Below are 16,038 nucleotides of genomic sequence, written 5' to 3' on the forward strand. Positions count from 1 at the left end.
CCTCTCAAGAAACCCACCACGCACAACCTGTCACCAAAACAATACACCTTATATTAGGACTTATTGATGCATATTCCTATAGATTTCCAAGAAAGTTATACATATTCATTAGACTTCCGGGAAATCATTAGCATATGTAAATGTCCTTTACGCAGGCGCACTGAAGGTCTCTGGTGGTTCCTCAGGAGTCCTCTGGTGGTCTTTCATAGTCTTCCTCACTCGTCCGTTTCTGACCTCTCAGGTGTCTCCAAGCAGCAAACTGGTGTCCATAACGGTTTCCTTAGTTTTCAAAACAAACACTACAAGACTACCAATCTTTGTCAAAACTTCTGTGGTTAAATGATTTTGAACAATACTTACGGTTACACATTATACATTTTCTAAGCTCCTAAGTTCCTAAGGCTACATTTCAAACTTAACACTCCCATACTTATGCTTCACAATTTTCTACTTTTTAGTCAAACCAAACTCTTTTATAATCAGATTTTAATTTCTTTATCTTGTTATCTAAGTTCTAAATGTTCCTACTAGATGATTTTAGCCAATTTCTCCGGCCTTGGTACGGGGCTATACAGGGGATTTCACAGCAGACACTGGTTGGTGGTTAAATGTATAAAATACAACATACATATGATTTTGCTAAAATATTAAAATTAAATATAATTAATTCTAATAATAAATCAATGACAAATCAGTAACAGCGTGGGGGTCTGAGCATGGATATGGGGGTCCCGGTGCTGGGTGTTGGGGTGCTGAGCTTTGCAGAGGGACCATAATTGGGAAGAAGGGGATGTGGGGGTGCCAGACCCCCCCAGTTTTGGGGGGAAAACACCTGGGTTTTGGTAAATAAAACTGTTTTTCTCTGATACCGGCTCCTCCGTGCCTATGGCGGGACCCTGGGGGGTGGGGACCCGGGCGTGGGGGGATTCTTCCCCCTCCTCACGCAGGACCCAGGCGTCCGTGGGGTCACTTCCCTGCTCAGCGGCTGCCCCGTGGTGGCACGGCAACGTCACGGCTCGACCGGGTGACGTTACTCCCGCCGCCTTCGCGCCGTCTCTTTTGTCCCTTCCGCGCCGCTGTCGCGCTCTGCCAATCAGGGCACGTGACAACGGCCGGCCCCGCCCTCCCCGTCACGTGACGCTGGGGCGGCTCTCGCGAGAGGCAGCGGCGGGACCAGGGATCGGGCCGGGTCGAGGCGGGACCGTAGCCGACGGCGGAGCGGGACCGGGACCGGGACCTGGAGAGTAGGTCGAGCCGAGTCCGCCGTTCCCTCCGGGGGTAAGGAGGTGGTGGCGGCGGCGGGACCCCCCCCAAGGGGGATGGGACCCGCTGGAGCTACCCGTCAATCCCAGGTCTGGTGTTCAGGCTCCTGGTGGGGGTTGCTGGTAGGGCTGTTCCCTGGTTTGGGGTTGCCCTGGGGGGGGGTCGTACCCGTCTGGATCCCGTCCCACGCCGGGACACCCCCATTTCACACGCCCAGACCCGTTTGTTCACCCCCCTGGAACACACCCAGGCCACCTCAGGACACCCCCGGACTCTCCTGCCCACCTCTCAGGCCTTGCAGCATACCCACAGAGCCCCCTGCCTGCCCCTCAGGACACTCCCCCCGTCTCCCTGCCTCTCCCCCCAGCTACTCCCGGGACACCCCCGGACCCCCTGCTTGTCCCCGTGGGACTCCCCCATCTCCCCCCCCCCCCCCCCCCCCCAGACCCCCCAGCACCGCTATGTCAGACAGCGACGACAGCAACTTCTCAGAGGACGAGAGCGAGCGCAGCAGCGAGGCTGAGGAGGTGGAGGAGAACGAGGTGAGGCTGAAGGCTGCAGCTGGCGGGGGGGTGCGTGTGGGTGCCCTCCCTCACCCCCCTCAAACCCCCTAGGCTGAGGAGGAGCGCGCCAGCGTGGCCGGCAGTGAGAAGGAGGAGGCCGAGGAGGAGGAGGAGGAAGAGGAAGAAGAGGAGTACGACGAGGAGGAAGAGGAGGAAGATGACGACCGGCCGGCTAAAAAGCCACGCCATGGCGGCTTCATCTTGGATGAGGCCGGTGAGCTGGGAGCACCACGGGGGTGTTGTGGGGTGTTGCTGCTGCCCCCCTGGCCCCACTCACCGCCCTGATTCCCCCCAGACGTGGATGATGAGTACGAGGACGAGGACCAGTGGGAGGACGGGGCTGAGGACATCCTGGAGAAAGGTGAGGAGTGTCCCCATCCTGCTTTGGGGGCTCCCCCTGGGACTTTGGGGCTCCCCCCCGGGTCCCTTCCCTGCCCTGGAGGCCTGAGGAAGTGGATGGAAGTGCAGCTCTTTGGGGGCTAACCCCTACCCTCTGGCTCTTATCTCCCCTCCCAGCCCCTTTTTCCCCCCCAAAACCCATCCCTTGAGGGGGGAGGGAGGGATGGCGTGTCTCCCCACTTCCCGCTGTCCATCCATCCCTCCCTCCCCATGTCTGTCTGCTCAGCACATCTCATCTGCGCTCGCCTGGGTGTTTCTTTTGCTTTTATGTCCCCCTCCCTTCCCCCCCCCCCCCCCGTGCTGCCGTCTGAATTTTGATTCCTTCCCCTTTGTTCCCCCCTCACCCGCGGGTGGTTTTGCTGCTATTATTTGCTCCATCCTCCACCGCCACTCCTTGTTCCTGAGCAGAAGAGATTGAAGGTAAGCCCAAATCACCCCACCGCCCCCCCCCATTTCTCCTTGGGGTCCCCCCCACTCCAGGGCCGAGCAAGCAAGCCCAGCCCACCCCCCCCATGCCATCCCCCGGGGGCGAGATCCTGACCTTCCTTTTCCTCACAGCTTCCAACATCGATAACGTGGTGCTGGATGAGGATCGCTCTGGTGCTCGGCGGCTGCAGAACCTCTGGAGGTGATGGCAGCTCTGTCCATGTGTCCATCTGTCCGGCAGGGTGGTGGGGGCTGAGCTGACGCTTCCCCCCCCTCCTTTTATCTCCGCAGGGATCAGCGCGAGGAGGAGCTGGGCGAGTATTACATGAAGAAATATGCCAAGTCCTCGGTGGGAGAGACGTGAGTCCCCATCCCCATCCCCAGCGTGACAGGGAGCAGCTCCCCTTTCTCCCCACCGCCTCTCATTTAATTATTATTTTTTTTTTAATAATTTTCCCTTTTTTCAGCGTTTACGGTGGTTCTGACGAGCTCTCGGATGACATCACGCAGCAACAGCTGCTGCCAGGAGTCAAGTGAGTCTCACCGAGGAGAGGCGGGAAAGCCATGTGGTTTGGGGGGGAAAAAGGAGCAAATCGGGACAAGACACTCCGTAAACGGTGTTTCGCTCTCCACCCCTGCGCAGGGACCCCAACCTCTGGACCGTGAAATGCAAGGTGGGTTCGGGGGGGGGGTGTGCAGGGGGGGGAGCTCAGTGTGGTGGCAGGGGGAGCCATGCATCTCCAACCCTAAAACATCATTTTCGTCCCCAGATTGGTGAGGAACGCGCGACGGCCATCGCTCTCATGCGGAAATTCATCGCTTACCAGTTCACCGACACGGTGAGGCCGCGGGGGAGCCAGGCTGTAGCCGGTGACGGGGTGACAGTGCCGCGGTGTCCCCAACATGTCCCCAGTGCGTTCCCTCGTCCTCCAGCCCCTGCAGATCAAGTCGGTGGTGGCCCCTGAGCACGTCAAGGGTTACATCTACGTGGAGGCCTACAAGCAGACGCATGTCAAGCAGGCAATTGAGGGGGTGGGCAACCTGCGCATGGGCTACTGGAACCAGCAGATGGTCCCCATCAAGGAGATGACCGACGTCCTCAAAGTGGTGAAGGAGGTCACCAATCTCAAGCCCAAATCTTGGGTGCGCCTCAAAAGAGGGATCTACAAGGATGACATCGCCCAGGTGAGGAGCAGAAGGAGATGGGGGACGCCATGGCGGGGGACACGCACCCGGCTCACCCTGCATTTGTGCCCCCCAGGTGGATTACGTGGAGCCCAGCCAGAACCAGATTTCCCTCAAGATGATCCCTCGCATCGACTTCGACCGGATCAAAGCCCGTATGAGCCTGGTAAGCAGACCTGTGCCGCGCTGGTGCTGGCACTGCCGCCGTGTCGCTGCCCTTCGTTCACCCTCCACTGCCCCCTGCCCCACAGAAAGACTGGTTCGCCAAGAGGAAGAAGTTCAAGCGACCCCCGCAGCGGCTTTTCGATGCCGAGAAGATTCGGTAGGCAACCGTCACCCCACCAGGGGACATCAGACATGGCCCAAAAACCACCTGCCAGGGGAGCTGCCCTCGTCGAAGGAGGGCTTTTGTCCCTGGGGGGGGCTTCTGCCCACTAAGGGGGGTGATTTTGGTTTTGTCCCAGGTCCCTAGGAGGTGATGTGGCATCTGATGGTGACTTTCTCATCTTTGAAGGCAACCGCTACAGCCGCAAGGGATTCCTCTTCAAAAGCTTTGCCATGTCGGCTGTGGTGAGCACCACTGCCCCACCGTGCTGGGGTTTGAACACCAAACCTGCCGGTTTTCCCCCAAAACCACCTCCTTTCTAACGCTAAGGGGTGGTGGGAGGCCAGTGGCTCCGCAGCTGGGATGGTTTTGGCCACCGTTTCCACTCTTGGCAGATAACGGAAGGGGTGAAGCCCACCCTGTCGGAGCTGGAGAAGTTCGAGGACCAGCCCGAAGGCATCGACCTGGAGGTGGTGACAGAGAGCACAGGTAAGCGGGTGCCACTGCCGTCCCCTTGCCATCCCCCCCATGGCACCGTCCACTCACTGTCCCCACTGTCACCCCAGGGAAGGAACGAGAGCACAACTTCCAGCCCGGCGACAACGTGGAGGTGTGTGAGGGTGAGCTGATCAACCTGCAAGGCAAAATCCTCAGCGTCGACGGCAACAAGATCACCATCATGCCGAAACATGAGGACTTGAAGGTCAGGGAGTCCCAAGAGGGCAACACCGGGTGCCTCCTGCGGCCGCTGTGGCCACCCTGGGACCCCCCCCAGCCCCTTCTCACCATGCCCACAGCCTTCTCTTCCACCCCCAGGACATGCTGGAGTTCCCAGCTCAGGAGCTGCGGAAGTATTTCAAGATGGGCGACCACGTCAAGGTGATCGCGGGGCGTTTCGAGGGCGACACAGGGCTGATCGTGAGAGTGGAGGAAAACTTCGTCATCCTCTTCTCTGACCTCACCATGCACGAGGTATTTGGGGGGTGAAAAGTCCAGTTTGGCGCTGTGTCTTGCTGCGAAACAGACTGGGTTTTGGGGGGAAGAAGATGGGAAATGGCTGTGTCTCACGCTTCTCACCACCAGCTCAAGGTTCTGCCACGGGACCTGCAGCTCTGCTCGGAGACAGCGTCTGGCGTGGATGTGGGGGGTCAGCACGAGTGGGGTGAGCTGGTGCAGCTGGACCCCCAAACAGTGGGTGTCATCGTCCGCCTGGAGCGGGAGACCTTCCAGGTGAGTCCCAGCTCCCCAGGGACACCCAGGGGGGTCCCCATTTTTGGCCACCCCTCTCCCACCCTCTCCCTGTCCCCGCAGGTACTGAACATGTACGGGAAGGTGGTGACGGTGCGGCACCAGGCCGTCACCAGGAAGAAGGACAACCGCTTCGCCGTCGCCCTCGACTCAGAGCAGAACAACATTCACGTCAAGGACATTGTCAAAGTCATAGACGGGCCTCACTCGGTAGGGGCTTACAGGGTTTGGGGGGGGGGTCTTGGGGGTGTGATGGACCCCTTCTGGTGCTTTGGGACCCCCCAGGGATGCTCTTGGGTCCCTGCCGGAGCTGCTCTGGGTCTGTCCCTGCTTTTCGGGGACCGTCCCTGGGGTGAGCTGGGTCCCTCCTGGCACTGTGAAGAGGTCCCCGGTATATTTGGGGTCCCTCCCAGTACCACCCTGCATCCCTACCGGCACCAAGGGAACACCAGATCCCTCCTAGCATCCCCCTGGGTCCTCCCTATTGCTGAGGGGACGATCCCATCACTGGGACTTGCCCCCCCCCATTTTTACCGGGGTTTAACCCCTGCCTTTTACCGGGGCAGGGCCGTGAGGGGGAGATCCGGCACCTCTTCCGGGGCTTCGCCTTCCTGCACTGCAAAAAGCTGGTGGAAAACGGCGGCATGTTCGTCTGCAAGACCCGGCACCTCGTCCTGGCGGGGGGCTCCAAGGTGGGGATGCACCAGGAATACGCCCAGGGACTGCCAGGGAGGGCTGCAGCCCCCCGGTTTTGCCGCTGCCGCCCTCTCCAGGCACCGTTTTCTCTCTCTTGCAGCCGCGGGACGTCACGAACTTCACCGTGGGTGGTTTCGCCCCCATGAGCCCCCGTATCAGCAGCCCCATGCACCCCAGCGGGGCTGGTGAGTGTTGGAGGGTGTACTGGAGGCTGCAGGGGTGTCCCCAAGGACCCCCCCGAGCCCTATCTCAATCCTGCAGGCCAACACGGTGGTTTTGGTGGTGGTGGCATGAGCCGTGGCCGCGGGCGGCGGGATAACGACCTCATCGGGCAGACGGTGCGCATCTCCCAAGGACCCTACAAAGGTGGGTGCCTTCTGATGGGGTGCTGGGCGGCCGTTTGTCCCCCCCCCAAGCAGGGAAGGGGGCCTCGGGGATGCCTGGACCCCCACCCTGAGCCCCCCATCCTGCCCCGCAGGCTACATCGGGGTGGTGAAGGACGCGACGGAGTCGACAGCCCGCGTGGAGCTACACTCCACCTGCCAGACCATCTCGGTGGACCGCCAGCGCCTGACCACCGTGTGAGTTGGGGGGGACAGGGACACCGGGGTCAGGGTAGCCCTTGGAGATCCCCCTCCAGCGGGTCAGGGTGGTCCTCAGGGGTGGCGACACTTGGGCCAGGACCTCCCTTGGGGGTGGATGACACCCGCAGACATGAGCAGGGCTCTTTTAGGGGGTCCCTGTGTCCCCCCCCCGGCACCATGTCCCCGTCCCCTGACACCCGCGTGTCCCCGCAGGGGCTCGCGGCGCCCGGGTGGGATGACGTCAGCCTACGGGCGCACCCCCATGTATGGCTCCCAGACCCCCATGTACGGCTCTGGCTCCCGCACCCCCATGTATGGCTCCCAGACCCCCCTGCATGACGGTGAGTGGCACGGGGGGATGTCAGGGGATGGAGGGGACAGGGATTAGGGGGACCTTGGGGCGGCTTGGGGGGTGGACCAGGAGATGGGACCTTGGGGGACACAGGGAGATAGAGGGAATAGGGATTAGGGGTGGCCTGGGGGGGATGCACCAGGATTAAGTGGGACCTTGGGGGATATGGCGATGGAGGGGACAGGGACTGGGGGGACCCCAGGGACACAGAGGGGACTCGGGGTTGGCTTGGAGGGGGATGGACCAGGATGAGATGGGACCTTGGGGGACACAGAGGAGACCCCAGGGTGATCTTCTGGAGGTAACGGGGCTGAAGTAGGACCAGGGACACAGAGAAGGGGGGCTCGGGGGGGGGGCCCTGCAGCCACAGGGGCTGACGGAGCCACTGCGGGACCCTCGCAGGCAGCCGCACGCCGCACTACGGCTCGCAGACGCCGCTGCACGACGGCAGCCGCACGCCCGCCCAGAGCGGCGCCTGGGACCCCAACAACCCCAACACACCCTCCAGGTGGGTACGGGGGGGTCCCCCTTGCTGGGATGGCCCCATTTTGGGGTCCCCGGCCACTGGGATGGCCCCACTGTGACAATGATGCCTGTCTGTCCCCCATAGGGCCGATGAGGACTTCGAGTACGGCTTTGATGATGAGCCCACACCCTCACCACAGGGCTATGGGGGCACCCCCAACCCCCAGACCCCTGGCTACCCCGATCCCTCATCCCCCCAGGTCAACCAGCCCTACAACCCCCAGACCCCCGGCACGCCGGCCATGTGAGTGCTCCATCTACCCCACGGCAGGACCCAGGGGACACCGAACCACTGCTCTGGGGGGAAGCTGGACTCCTCGTGGACCCCAAACCACGGCCCTGGGGGGAAACTGCTCCTGGGAGACCCCAAACTGGTTCTGGGGGGAAAACCACTCCTGGGGGGCCCTAAACTGGTTTAGTGGGGGGGCCATGGCCCCTGAATCAGAGTCCCAGGCTGATACTGCAGCCCCAGGGGACTCTGAACCAGGACCCTGGGGGAAAACTGCTTTTGGGGGACCCTGAACTGCAGCCCCAAGGGGCAACTGTGCTCCTGGGGGACCCTGAACTATGGCCCCGGAGAACCCCAAATCTCGGCCCTGGGGGGAAAAGTGTACCTCCAGGGTGCAGTCTTGGCCCTGGAGGACCCCAAATCCTCAAACCCTGTCCCTGGAGCCCTCCCAAATCATGCCTTGGGGGTGCCATCTCTCCTCTCCTCTCCTTGCCCAGGTACAACACGGACCAGTTCTCGCCGTACGCCGTCCCGTCGCCGCAGGGCTCCTACCAGCCCAGCCCCAGCCCCCAGAGCTACCACCAAGTGGCCCCCAGCCCCGTGGGCTATCAGAACACCCACTCGCCAGCCAGCTACCACCCCACGCCATCACCCATGGCCTACCAGGTACCCCCCAGCCCCCCTACACCCCCTCGTAGCCCCCCATAACCCCCCTAAACTCCCTCATAGCCTCCCTACACCCCCCCAAACCCCCCTCATAGTCCTCCTACACCCCCCAACACTGACTCCTCTCTCCCCCCAGGCAAGCCCCAGCCCCAGCCCAGTGGGCTACAGCCCCATGACCCCTGGGGCCCCCTCCCCGGGGGGGTACAACCCCCACACCCCCGGATCGGGGATCGAGCAGAGCTCCAGTGACTGGGTGACCACTGACATCCAGGTGAAGGTCCGTGACACCTACCTGGACAGTCAGGCCGTGGGACAGACCGGTGTCATCCGCAGCGTCACGGTGAGACCCCTGGGGGGGTTTGGGGGGTGGTTTTGGGGTTGGGGGACACACACATGGTGATGCTGACTCCTCCCCCCTTTGTCCCCGTAGGGTGGGATGTGCTCCGTCTACCTGAAGGACAGCGAGAAGGTGGTGAGCATCTCCAGCGAGCACCTGGAGCCTGTCACCCCCACCAAGAGCAACAAGGTAGAGGTCCCCCACCCCTCCTGGAACCCCGCCCCGGCCCCCCACCACCCCATGGTCCCTTGTGGACCTTTCTAGATCCCCTCTGGGACCCCCACCACCACCCCAAGGTCCCCTTTCTCCCCCATTTCCCCCCCCCTCCCCCCGCAGGTAAAGGTGATCCTGGGGGAGGACCGTGAAGCCACCGGGATCCTGCTCAGCATCGACGGGGAGGACGGGATCGTCCGCATGGACTTGGAGGAGCAGCTCAAGATCCTCAACCTCCGCTTCCTCGGCAAACTGCTGGAGGCCTGAGCCCCTGCCCTCGTTGCCCCCTGTTTTCTTTCTACCCTCCTCCTTTTTTTCCCCTTTCTCTGTACTGCTGATTGTAGCAAGGTTTAGGTGTCAAATAAATGCCTGTGGGTGCGGCACCCCCTCTTCTGCGCTGCCCTCCGTGGGGGGGAGCCCTAAAGGGCTGGGGCGGGGTGGGGGGGTGGAACTGCACCCCCTGCCCCATAGAGCTGTGGAGGGATGGGGGGGTGTTGAACCGGAGCCCCTGTACCCCATGGGGCTGGGGAAAGGGGGGGTTAAACCGACCCCCCCGTGGGGCGGGGAGGGGGTTGAACCGGGACCCCCGTGGGGCCGGGGGGGGGTCGGACCGGGCCCCCCCCCCCGCCCCATAGAGCCAGGCTCGGCGGCGGCCGCGCACGTGTTCTCCTCCGCTGGGACCACCTCCTCCTCTCATTGGCTCTGCTGACGCCGGCCTCCCCTCCGCCTCCATTGGCCGTCAGCCCTCATACTTCGCTCCTTGCCTCCGCCCCTTCCTCTCGCCCCGCCGCCGCTCATTGGCTGGCGGCACGGGGAGGGGATTGGCCGCGGCGGCTGCGTCGTGGGGCGCGCGGTGCGGGGAAGATGGCGGCGGGGCGGGCGGCGGCGGTGGCGGCCTGCGGGGCCCGCGCTGCCCTAGGGGCCCGGCGGGTCCGGGCCGCGCTGGGCCGGGCCGCCAGCGGCACCGCCGGCACCGACGCGGTGCTGCGGGAGCGGCTGCGGCGGCACCAGGTGGGGCCGCGACGGGGCTGAGCCCGGCGGGCAGGGCCGGGCCTGGGCCTGGGTCTGGGTCTGAGGGGGTGATGAGGGCCCCGCGGGGCAGGGGAGAGTCACGGGGGCTCCACGGGTGTCCCCACACGTCCCCGGGCCTCTCTGGCCCTTCCCGGCTCAGGGCTCCACGGCCGCCCCTGTCCTTCCCCAGGGGTCCCCGGGAGCCTCTGGGGGTCTGTGAGTATCCCTGGGTGTTCCTAGGGGTCTCTGCCTGTCCCTGGCTGTTCTCGGCCATTCCCAGAGCTCAATGCGGGTCTCTGGGTGTCCCCGGTCATTTTTGGCCATCCTTAGGGCTCCACAGGTGTCCCCAAGTGTCTCTGGGTGTCCCTGCCTGTCCCTGGAGCTCCCTGGACACCCCCGGTCATCCTTGGACATCCCTAGAGCTTCCCGGCTGTCCCCAAGTATCTCCAAAGTTCCCAGGAGGCTCCTCAGCTGTCCCTGACTGTCCCTGGGGCTCCCTGGGTGTCCCCGGTCATCTTTGGCCATCCCTAGGGCTCCACAGGTGTCCCCGAGTGTCTCTGGGGCTCCCTGACTGGCCCTGGCCATCCTTGGACATCCCTGGGGGTCCCCAAGGGTCTCTGGGGCTCTCTGGGCATCCCTGACTGTCCCTGGGACTCCCTGGATGTCCATACTCCTTGGACCTCCCCAGCTGTCCCTAAGTGTCCCTGACTGTCCCTGGGGCTCCCTGAGTGTCCCCAGGCCCCTCAGCCATCCCCAGGGCTCACCATCCCCCTGTGTCCCCCCCACCTTGCAGGCAGCAGAAGGACCCCTGGGACACACCCCCAGCCCAGAGGAGGAGGAGGAGGAAGAGCGGCGGCGGCGGGAGCGGATGGCGGCCGCCCGGCGGTTAGCCCTGCGCCTGGCGGGGCTGCTGGGTGCTGGCACCGGCGTGGCACTCGTCTACATCTTCGGTGAGTCCCCGGCGTCCCCCCACGTGTCCCCCCCGCTGCCGGTGCCACCGTGCCCCCCCCCCTCACCTCCGCTCTCCCCCTCCTGCAGGCAGCAACGCGGTGGACGAGCACGGTGCCAAGGTGAGGGGTGCTCAGTGACGGTTTCCCCGGACCCCTTTTTTTAGGCAGGGGGCTGCGCCGATGTCCCCTCCCTGCCCTTTGGGGACATTTAGGGACATTGTGGGGGGTTAGCACCTTCCCTCTCTCCCTTCCTTCCCCGTGTGCCCCCATCTGTCCCCTTTCACTGGTGTTTTCCCGTATTTTGGGGTCTTTGTGTTGGGTGGGGCATCGGGGCCCCATGTCCCTGAGGGGAGTGGCATGTCCCCAAAGGGACCGACAATCCTTGTCACACCCCAGGGAGGCGTTTTTCTCACCGCAAACCCCTTTTTTAGAGAATTTTGGAGGTGATGAGGAGGGTTTTGATGTGCAGCACAGGGGGCTCCCTGGGGAGGGAGAGGTGCGAATTTCCCCTGCCCATCTCCGGTGACCAACGGGGGGGGGGGGGGGGACGGAAGGGGATGACAGGGGACATCAAACGGGGTGACAGGGGGAGCATTGAACAGGTGACAATGACACCAGTGGGGTGACAGGGACATCAGTGGGGCGATGAGGACATCAGTCGATAGAAAGAAACCGCACGGAAACGGCGTCACCTACCTGTGAATTGTCCCTGTCACCATCCCTATCACCTCCTGTGTCCCTTCCCCCCTCAGTGACATGGCCCCTCCGGTGCCACCACATCCTTTTCACCGGCCCCGTCTTAACCCTCCGCCTCCCTCTTCTCCCCACAGATCCCCGATGAGTTCGATGGCGGTGAGTGACATCCCCAGACATCCCCAGGGGGCTGACAGCCACTGCAGGGCGGGGGACACATTGCATCCTCAGGGCTGTTTGACACCTCGGTGTTGCGGCTGGAGGCTTTTACGATGTTTTTAACACCCCTTTGTTATCCAAAAGGGTCTTTTTTTAGAGCGTTTTGGTCTTTATCCTAGTGGTAGGGTGGCGGGGGGGGGGAACTGTCACCCCACTTGGGGACAGCAGGGACCCCAGGTGACCCTCACCTGCACTGGCCTTGGCTCTCCAGACCCTGTGGGCATCCAGCAGCTCCGCAGGACCTACAAGTACTTCAAGGACTACAGGCAGGTGTGTGGGGACCCGTTTGGGGGGGGTTCCGCCATTTTGGGGGGGGGGGGGGGCTTCATGGCATCAGGGGTGGCCATCCCCGTCCTGAGAGCTTTTTCATTCTCCTGGGGAGCTTCGTCCCCATTTTGGGGACATGTTGGATCCCCATCCCCTTTTGGGGGACCTTGTCCTAGTGCTGGGAAATCACATCCCTGTTTTGGAGTCTTCTGTCCCCATTCTGGGGGACATTTTCCCCTGTTTTGGGGTCCTTGTCCCCACTTCGGGGTCTTTGTCGCTAGGCAGGGGCTCCTGTCCTCAGTTTGGGGGGGGGCTTTGTCCCCATTTGCCGGGGCGCTTCATCCCCACACTCCAGCCCTTGCCCCCATGCCGGTGTGGGGACCCTGTCCCTTTTTGGGGACCATTGTCCCCACGCCGGTGGCTCATCCCCATGCTCGGGTGGGGGCTCCATCCCTCCCGCTGACTCCCCCCAGATGATCATCGAGCCCACCAGCCCCAAGCTGCTGCCGGACCCCCTGCGCGAACCCTACTACCAGCCCCCCTACACCCTCGTCATCGAGCTCACTGACGTCCTGCTGCACCCCGAGTGGTCGGTGAGTGTCCCCCGAGCCTTCCTGTGCCTCCCCCACCTGCCACCCTCCCCTGGTGACACCTCCCTGTCCCCCCCAAACCAGCTCGTCACTGGCTGGCGCTTCAAAAAGCGTCCGGGCATCGAGAGCTTCCTGCAGCAGCTTGCACCCCTCTACGAGATAGTTGTCTTCACCTCTGAAACCGGCATGGTGAGTGCGAAGTGGGGGGGGGGGGGGGGGAGCATGGCCACCCGAGGGGGTGACAGGGCCACCACGGGGTGCCCCCCACCCTCTCACCCCCTCTGTTACCCCCCCACAGACCGCCTTCCCCCTCATTGACAGCGTGGACCCCCACGGCTTCATCTCCTACCGTCTCTTCCGTGATGCCACCCGCTACATGGATGGGCACCACGTCAAGGTGGTGGGGCCGGAGAGGGCAGGGGAGGGGGACAGGCACTTCAGTGACACCACCCCCCCCCCCTGCCCTCCGCCAACCCTCTCTGTTCCCCCCCGCCCCAGGACATCTCCTGCCTTAACAGAGACCCGGCTAAGGTGGTGGTGGTGGATTGCCGGAGAGAAGCCTTCTGCCTACAGCCCTACAACGGGCTGGCGCTGCCCCGCTGGGACGGCAGCTCCGACGACCGCGCGCTCTACGACCTCACCGCTTTCCTCAAAAGTGAGTAAACACATCCCTAAATGTCCCCGACCCCCTCCCTGACACCCTCCCCACCTCTGCAAACCCATCCGTCTGTCCCTGCAGCTATTGCCCTCAGCGGGGTGGAGGACGTCCGGACGGTGCTGGAGAATTACGCGCTGGAGGAGGATCCGCTGGCGGCTTTTAAACGACGCCGGTCGCAGCTGGAGGAGGTGGGGATGTGCGGGGGGGGGGGGGGGGGGGGACGGACGTGACATGGCAGGGGGGCGGCAGCACCTAATTGCCTGTAACGGCTGTTTTTCGCCCCGAATCGGGGGCGCAGGAGGAGCAGCAGCGCCTGGCCGAGCTGGCGCAGGGCAAGAAGCCGACGGGGCTTTTCCTGGGTGCCCTGGCCGGCCGCCTCTGGCCACGCTCCAAGCAGCAGTGATGTCATCAGGACGGTGCCGTGATGTCAGCAGGATGTCGCCATGATGTCAGCGGTGCAAGGCGGGGTGGGGGGGACACCCCATTCACCAGCGCCGTGGTAGCAGGGGGTGATGCGTCACCCAGACCCGGACGATGCAGTCGGAGGCGCCGGTGGTCGTCCCGTGGCTGGCGGTGGGGGGGGACCGGGCGTGGCCTCGCTTTTGGGGGGGGTTGGAGGGTTTTGGAGGGGGCTTGACCCCAGTGGGGATGAATAAAGGGTGACGTGGAGCTGCGGGTGCACTGTGCTGCTTGGGGGGGCATGGAGCGGTCCCCCCTCCCTGGTGCTGCGTCAGATCCGGGCCCTTTGAGGGGGGGGGCGTGGGGCTGGATCCAGGCTCTTTGGGGGGGCAGTTTATGGGGCTGGATCCAGGTAATGGGGCCAGATCTGGGCCCTTTTGGGGGGGGGTTATGGAGCTGGATCCCCCTTTTGGGATGGGGGGGGGGCCCTGCATCCCATGTAGGGGCGTGGCCTGCAAACAGGGGGTGGGGCTTGGCCGCTAGAAAGGGGTCTTGGGGAGGGGGGCGGTGGGCTCAGACCCCGCTGAGCCCTGGGACCAGGCGGGACCCCTGGGCCCGGATCCGGCCCCCCCGGTGCCGGCCATGGCTGCGCTGCTGCTGGCTGCCCTCCTCGCCCTCGTCTGGCCCCCACCGGTGAGCCTGCCCCCCCGGGAGGGGGCTGGGGGGGCCCTGGGGGGGGTCTAAGGGGCTGGTGGAGACCCTTGGCAATTTTGAGGGGGGGTCCCCGGAGAGGGATCAGGGTGATGCTGGGGTGCTTCAGGTGTCCCTTTGTGGTCCCCAGGGGGTGCTGGTGGGGGGGGGGGAGGTGCGGGGGGGGGTATTGGGGATATTGGAGGGGGTATTTTGGGGATCCCGGGTGGGCTGTTTGTAGTGCTGGGGGGGCTCTGAGAAATTTGAGGTGTCCTTGGGGAGTTGGCAGGGATCCTTGAAGCTGGTTTGGGATGCTGGGGGGGATCGGGGGGGTCCTAAGGAGCCATTTTGGAGTGCTGGGGGTATTTTGAGGATTTTGGGTGGATATTTGGGTACTGGGGAGTCTGAGGGGTGTTTTGGGGTGCTGAGGGGGGGCTCTGGGGGGTCAGGGTGGGCCTAGAGGGCTCTTTTGGGATGCTGGGGGTGTTTGGGGGGATATTTGGGTATTGGGGTGCCCCTGAGGAGTATTTTGGGGTGCTGAGGGGGGGCTCTTGGGTCGCTGACGCCCACCTGCAGGTGCAGCCGGCTGGGGTGCTGGAGCTGCGGGTGCTGTCGGCACGGGGGGGGGCCATGTGGGGGTCCCCCCTCCTGTCGCCTTGTCTTCCGTCTCTGCCTGCGGCCCCCTGGAGGGGTCAGCTGCAGCCTGGGGGTTATCCACAGCTCCCCCGGGGCCCCCCCACATCCTCCGCCTGCCTTTCACCTTCCCCTGGCAGGTGAGGACTGACCCCCCCCCCAAGGTCTGACCCCCCGCCATGGTCCCAGGACCCCCAAGGGCCTAGGAATGACCCCCCCCCAATTTCCCCCCCCCCCCAGGGCACTGTCTCCCTCATCATCAAGTCGTGGTGGCTGGAGGAGGCTAAAGGCTCTGGAGGTGAGTGGCGGAGACTTGGGGAGCCCGTGGGGTTTGGGGGGGGGGGCAAATGGGGGTCTGGGGGGGGGCAAATGGGGGTCCTAGGGGGGAAAATAGGGGCCCTGCGTATTTGGGGGGGGGGGGGGTGGAGGTCCCGTAGGAGGTGGATAGGGAATAAGGCGGGGCTTGTGAGAGCCCAGACTGTTGGGGGGGGGGGTAAATGGGGGTCCTGAGGGGTAAATGGGGGACAAATAGGATCGGGGGGGCAGATAGCAGCCTGCAGGGTTTTGGGGGTCAAATTAGGGGTTGGGGGGGCAAAGGGGAGCCCTGGGTGTTTGAGGGGGGTGAATGGGAATCCTTGGATTGAGGGGGGCAGTTGGGGGGGAGGCAGAGAGGGAGGGCTAGAGGGGCAAAGGGGGGGGGGGGTCTGGGGGGCTTTGGGGGTGCCCAGGGGGTCTGTGGGTGCTGACGGGTGCCCCAGGGCCGGCTCTTGGGGCGTGCGGTGGCCCGGCAGCACCTCTCCCCGGGGGGTCCCTGGCGGGGGGGGACGGGGGGGGGCCTGCACTTTGGCACCTGCCTGCGCTGCCGCCCCCCTGCCCGTGGCCCCCGTTGTGTTCCCCGCTGTGCCCCCTGCACCCGC

The 16,038-nt window shown here is 63.9% G+C and overlaps 3 protein-coding genes and 1 long non-coding RNA gene across 6 annotated transcripts; 3 read left to right on the plus strand and 1 right to left on the minus strand.

Moving 5' to 3' along the window:
• The first annotated feature begins 704 nt into the window (after positions 1-704).
• On the plus strand, positions 705-9,394 carry SUPT5H (SPT5 homolog, DSIF elongation factor subunit). Of its 3 annotated transcripts, none has more exons than XM_030007168.2 (30): positions 705-1,278; positions 1,709-1,805; positions 1,878-2,040; positions 2,122-2,187; positions 2,634-2,645; positions 2,784-2,853; positions 2,943-3,011; positions 3,119-3,184; positions 3,295-3,325; positions 3,422-3,490; positions 3,585-3,836; positions 3,913-4,002; positions 4,088-4,158; positions 4,301-4,406; positions 4,557-4,650; positions 4,728-4,864; positions 4,978-5,133; positions 5,245-5,391; positions 5,473-5,619; positions 5,976-6,101; positions 6,206-6,290; positions 6,367-6,471; positions 6,584-6,686; positions 6,903-7,030; positions 7,444-7,549; positions 7,652-7,810; positions 8,293-8,461; positions 8,598-8,801; positions 8,892-8,987; positions 9,135-9,394. In XM_030007168.2, the coding sequence occupies exons 2-30, from the start codon at positions 1,725-1,727 to the stop codon at positions 9,276-9,278; spliced, it is 3,252 nt and encodes a 1,083-aa protein (XP_029863028.1). In that variant the 5' UTR covers positions 705-1,278; positions 1,709-1,724; the 3' UTR covers positions 9,279-9,394. The 3 variants fall into 3 exon arrangements, with proteins under 3 accessions (XP_029863028.1, XP_029863031.1, XP_029863029.1); XM_030007169.2 differs by lacking the exon at positions 705-1,278 and adding an exon at positions 1,280-1,298; XM_030007171.2 differs by lacking the exon at positions 2,634-2,645.
• On the minus strand, positions 2,478-3,561 carry LOC121233152. The gene is made up of 3 exons (XR_005931954.1): positions 3,476-3,561; positions 2,767-2,881; positions 2,478-2,625 (listed from the first exon to the last, which is right to left on the minus strand). It is a non-coding gene; the product is annotated as an uncharacterized LOC121233152 (long non-coding RNA).
• A 466-nt stretch (positions 9,395-9,860) lies between the features above and the next one.
• Positions 9,861-14,068, plus strand: TIMM50 (translocase of inner mitochondrial membrane 50). Its single transcript, XM_030007167.2, has 11 exons — positions 9,861-10,022; positions 10,816-10,972; positions 11,061-11,092; positions 11,803-11,824; positions 12,096-12,154; positions 12,625-12,744; positions 12,826-12,930; positions 13,040-13,138; positions 13,240-13,396; positions 13,481-13,587; positions 13,698-14,068. The coding sequence occupies exons 1-11, from the start codon at positions 9,876-9,878 to the stop codon at positions 13,800-13,802; spliced, it is 1,110 nt and encodes a 369-aa protein (XP_029863027.1). The 5' UTR covers positions 9,861-9,875; the 3' UTR covers positions 13,803-14,068.
• DLL3 (delta like canonical Notch ligand 3) lies at positions 13,934-16,038 on the plus strand (the record flags this gene model as incomplete). Its single annotated transcript, XM_041121992.1, has 5 exons — positions 13,934-13,972; positions 14,386-14,491; positions 15,065-15,261; positions 15,362-15,420; positions 15,873-16,038. Coding segments are annotated over exons 1-5 (567 nt in total), but the record flags the coding sequence as incomplete, so codon positions are not given.

The sequence above is a fragment of the Aquila chrysaetos genome, unplaced genomic scaffold (genome assembly GCF_900496995.4).
Source record: "Aquila chrysaetos chrysaetos unplaced genomic scaffold, bAquChr1.4, whole genome shotgun sequence".
Classification (NCBI taxonomy): domain Eukaryota; kingdom Metazoa; phylum Chordata; class Aves; order Accipitriformes; family Accipitridae; genus Aquila; species Aquila chrysaetos.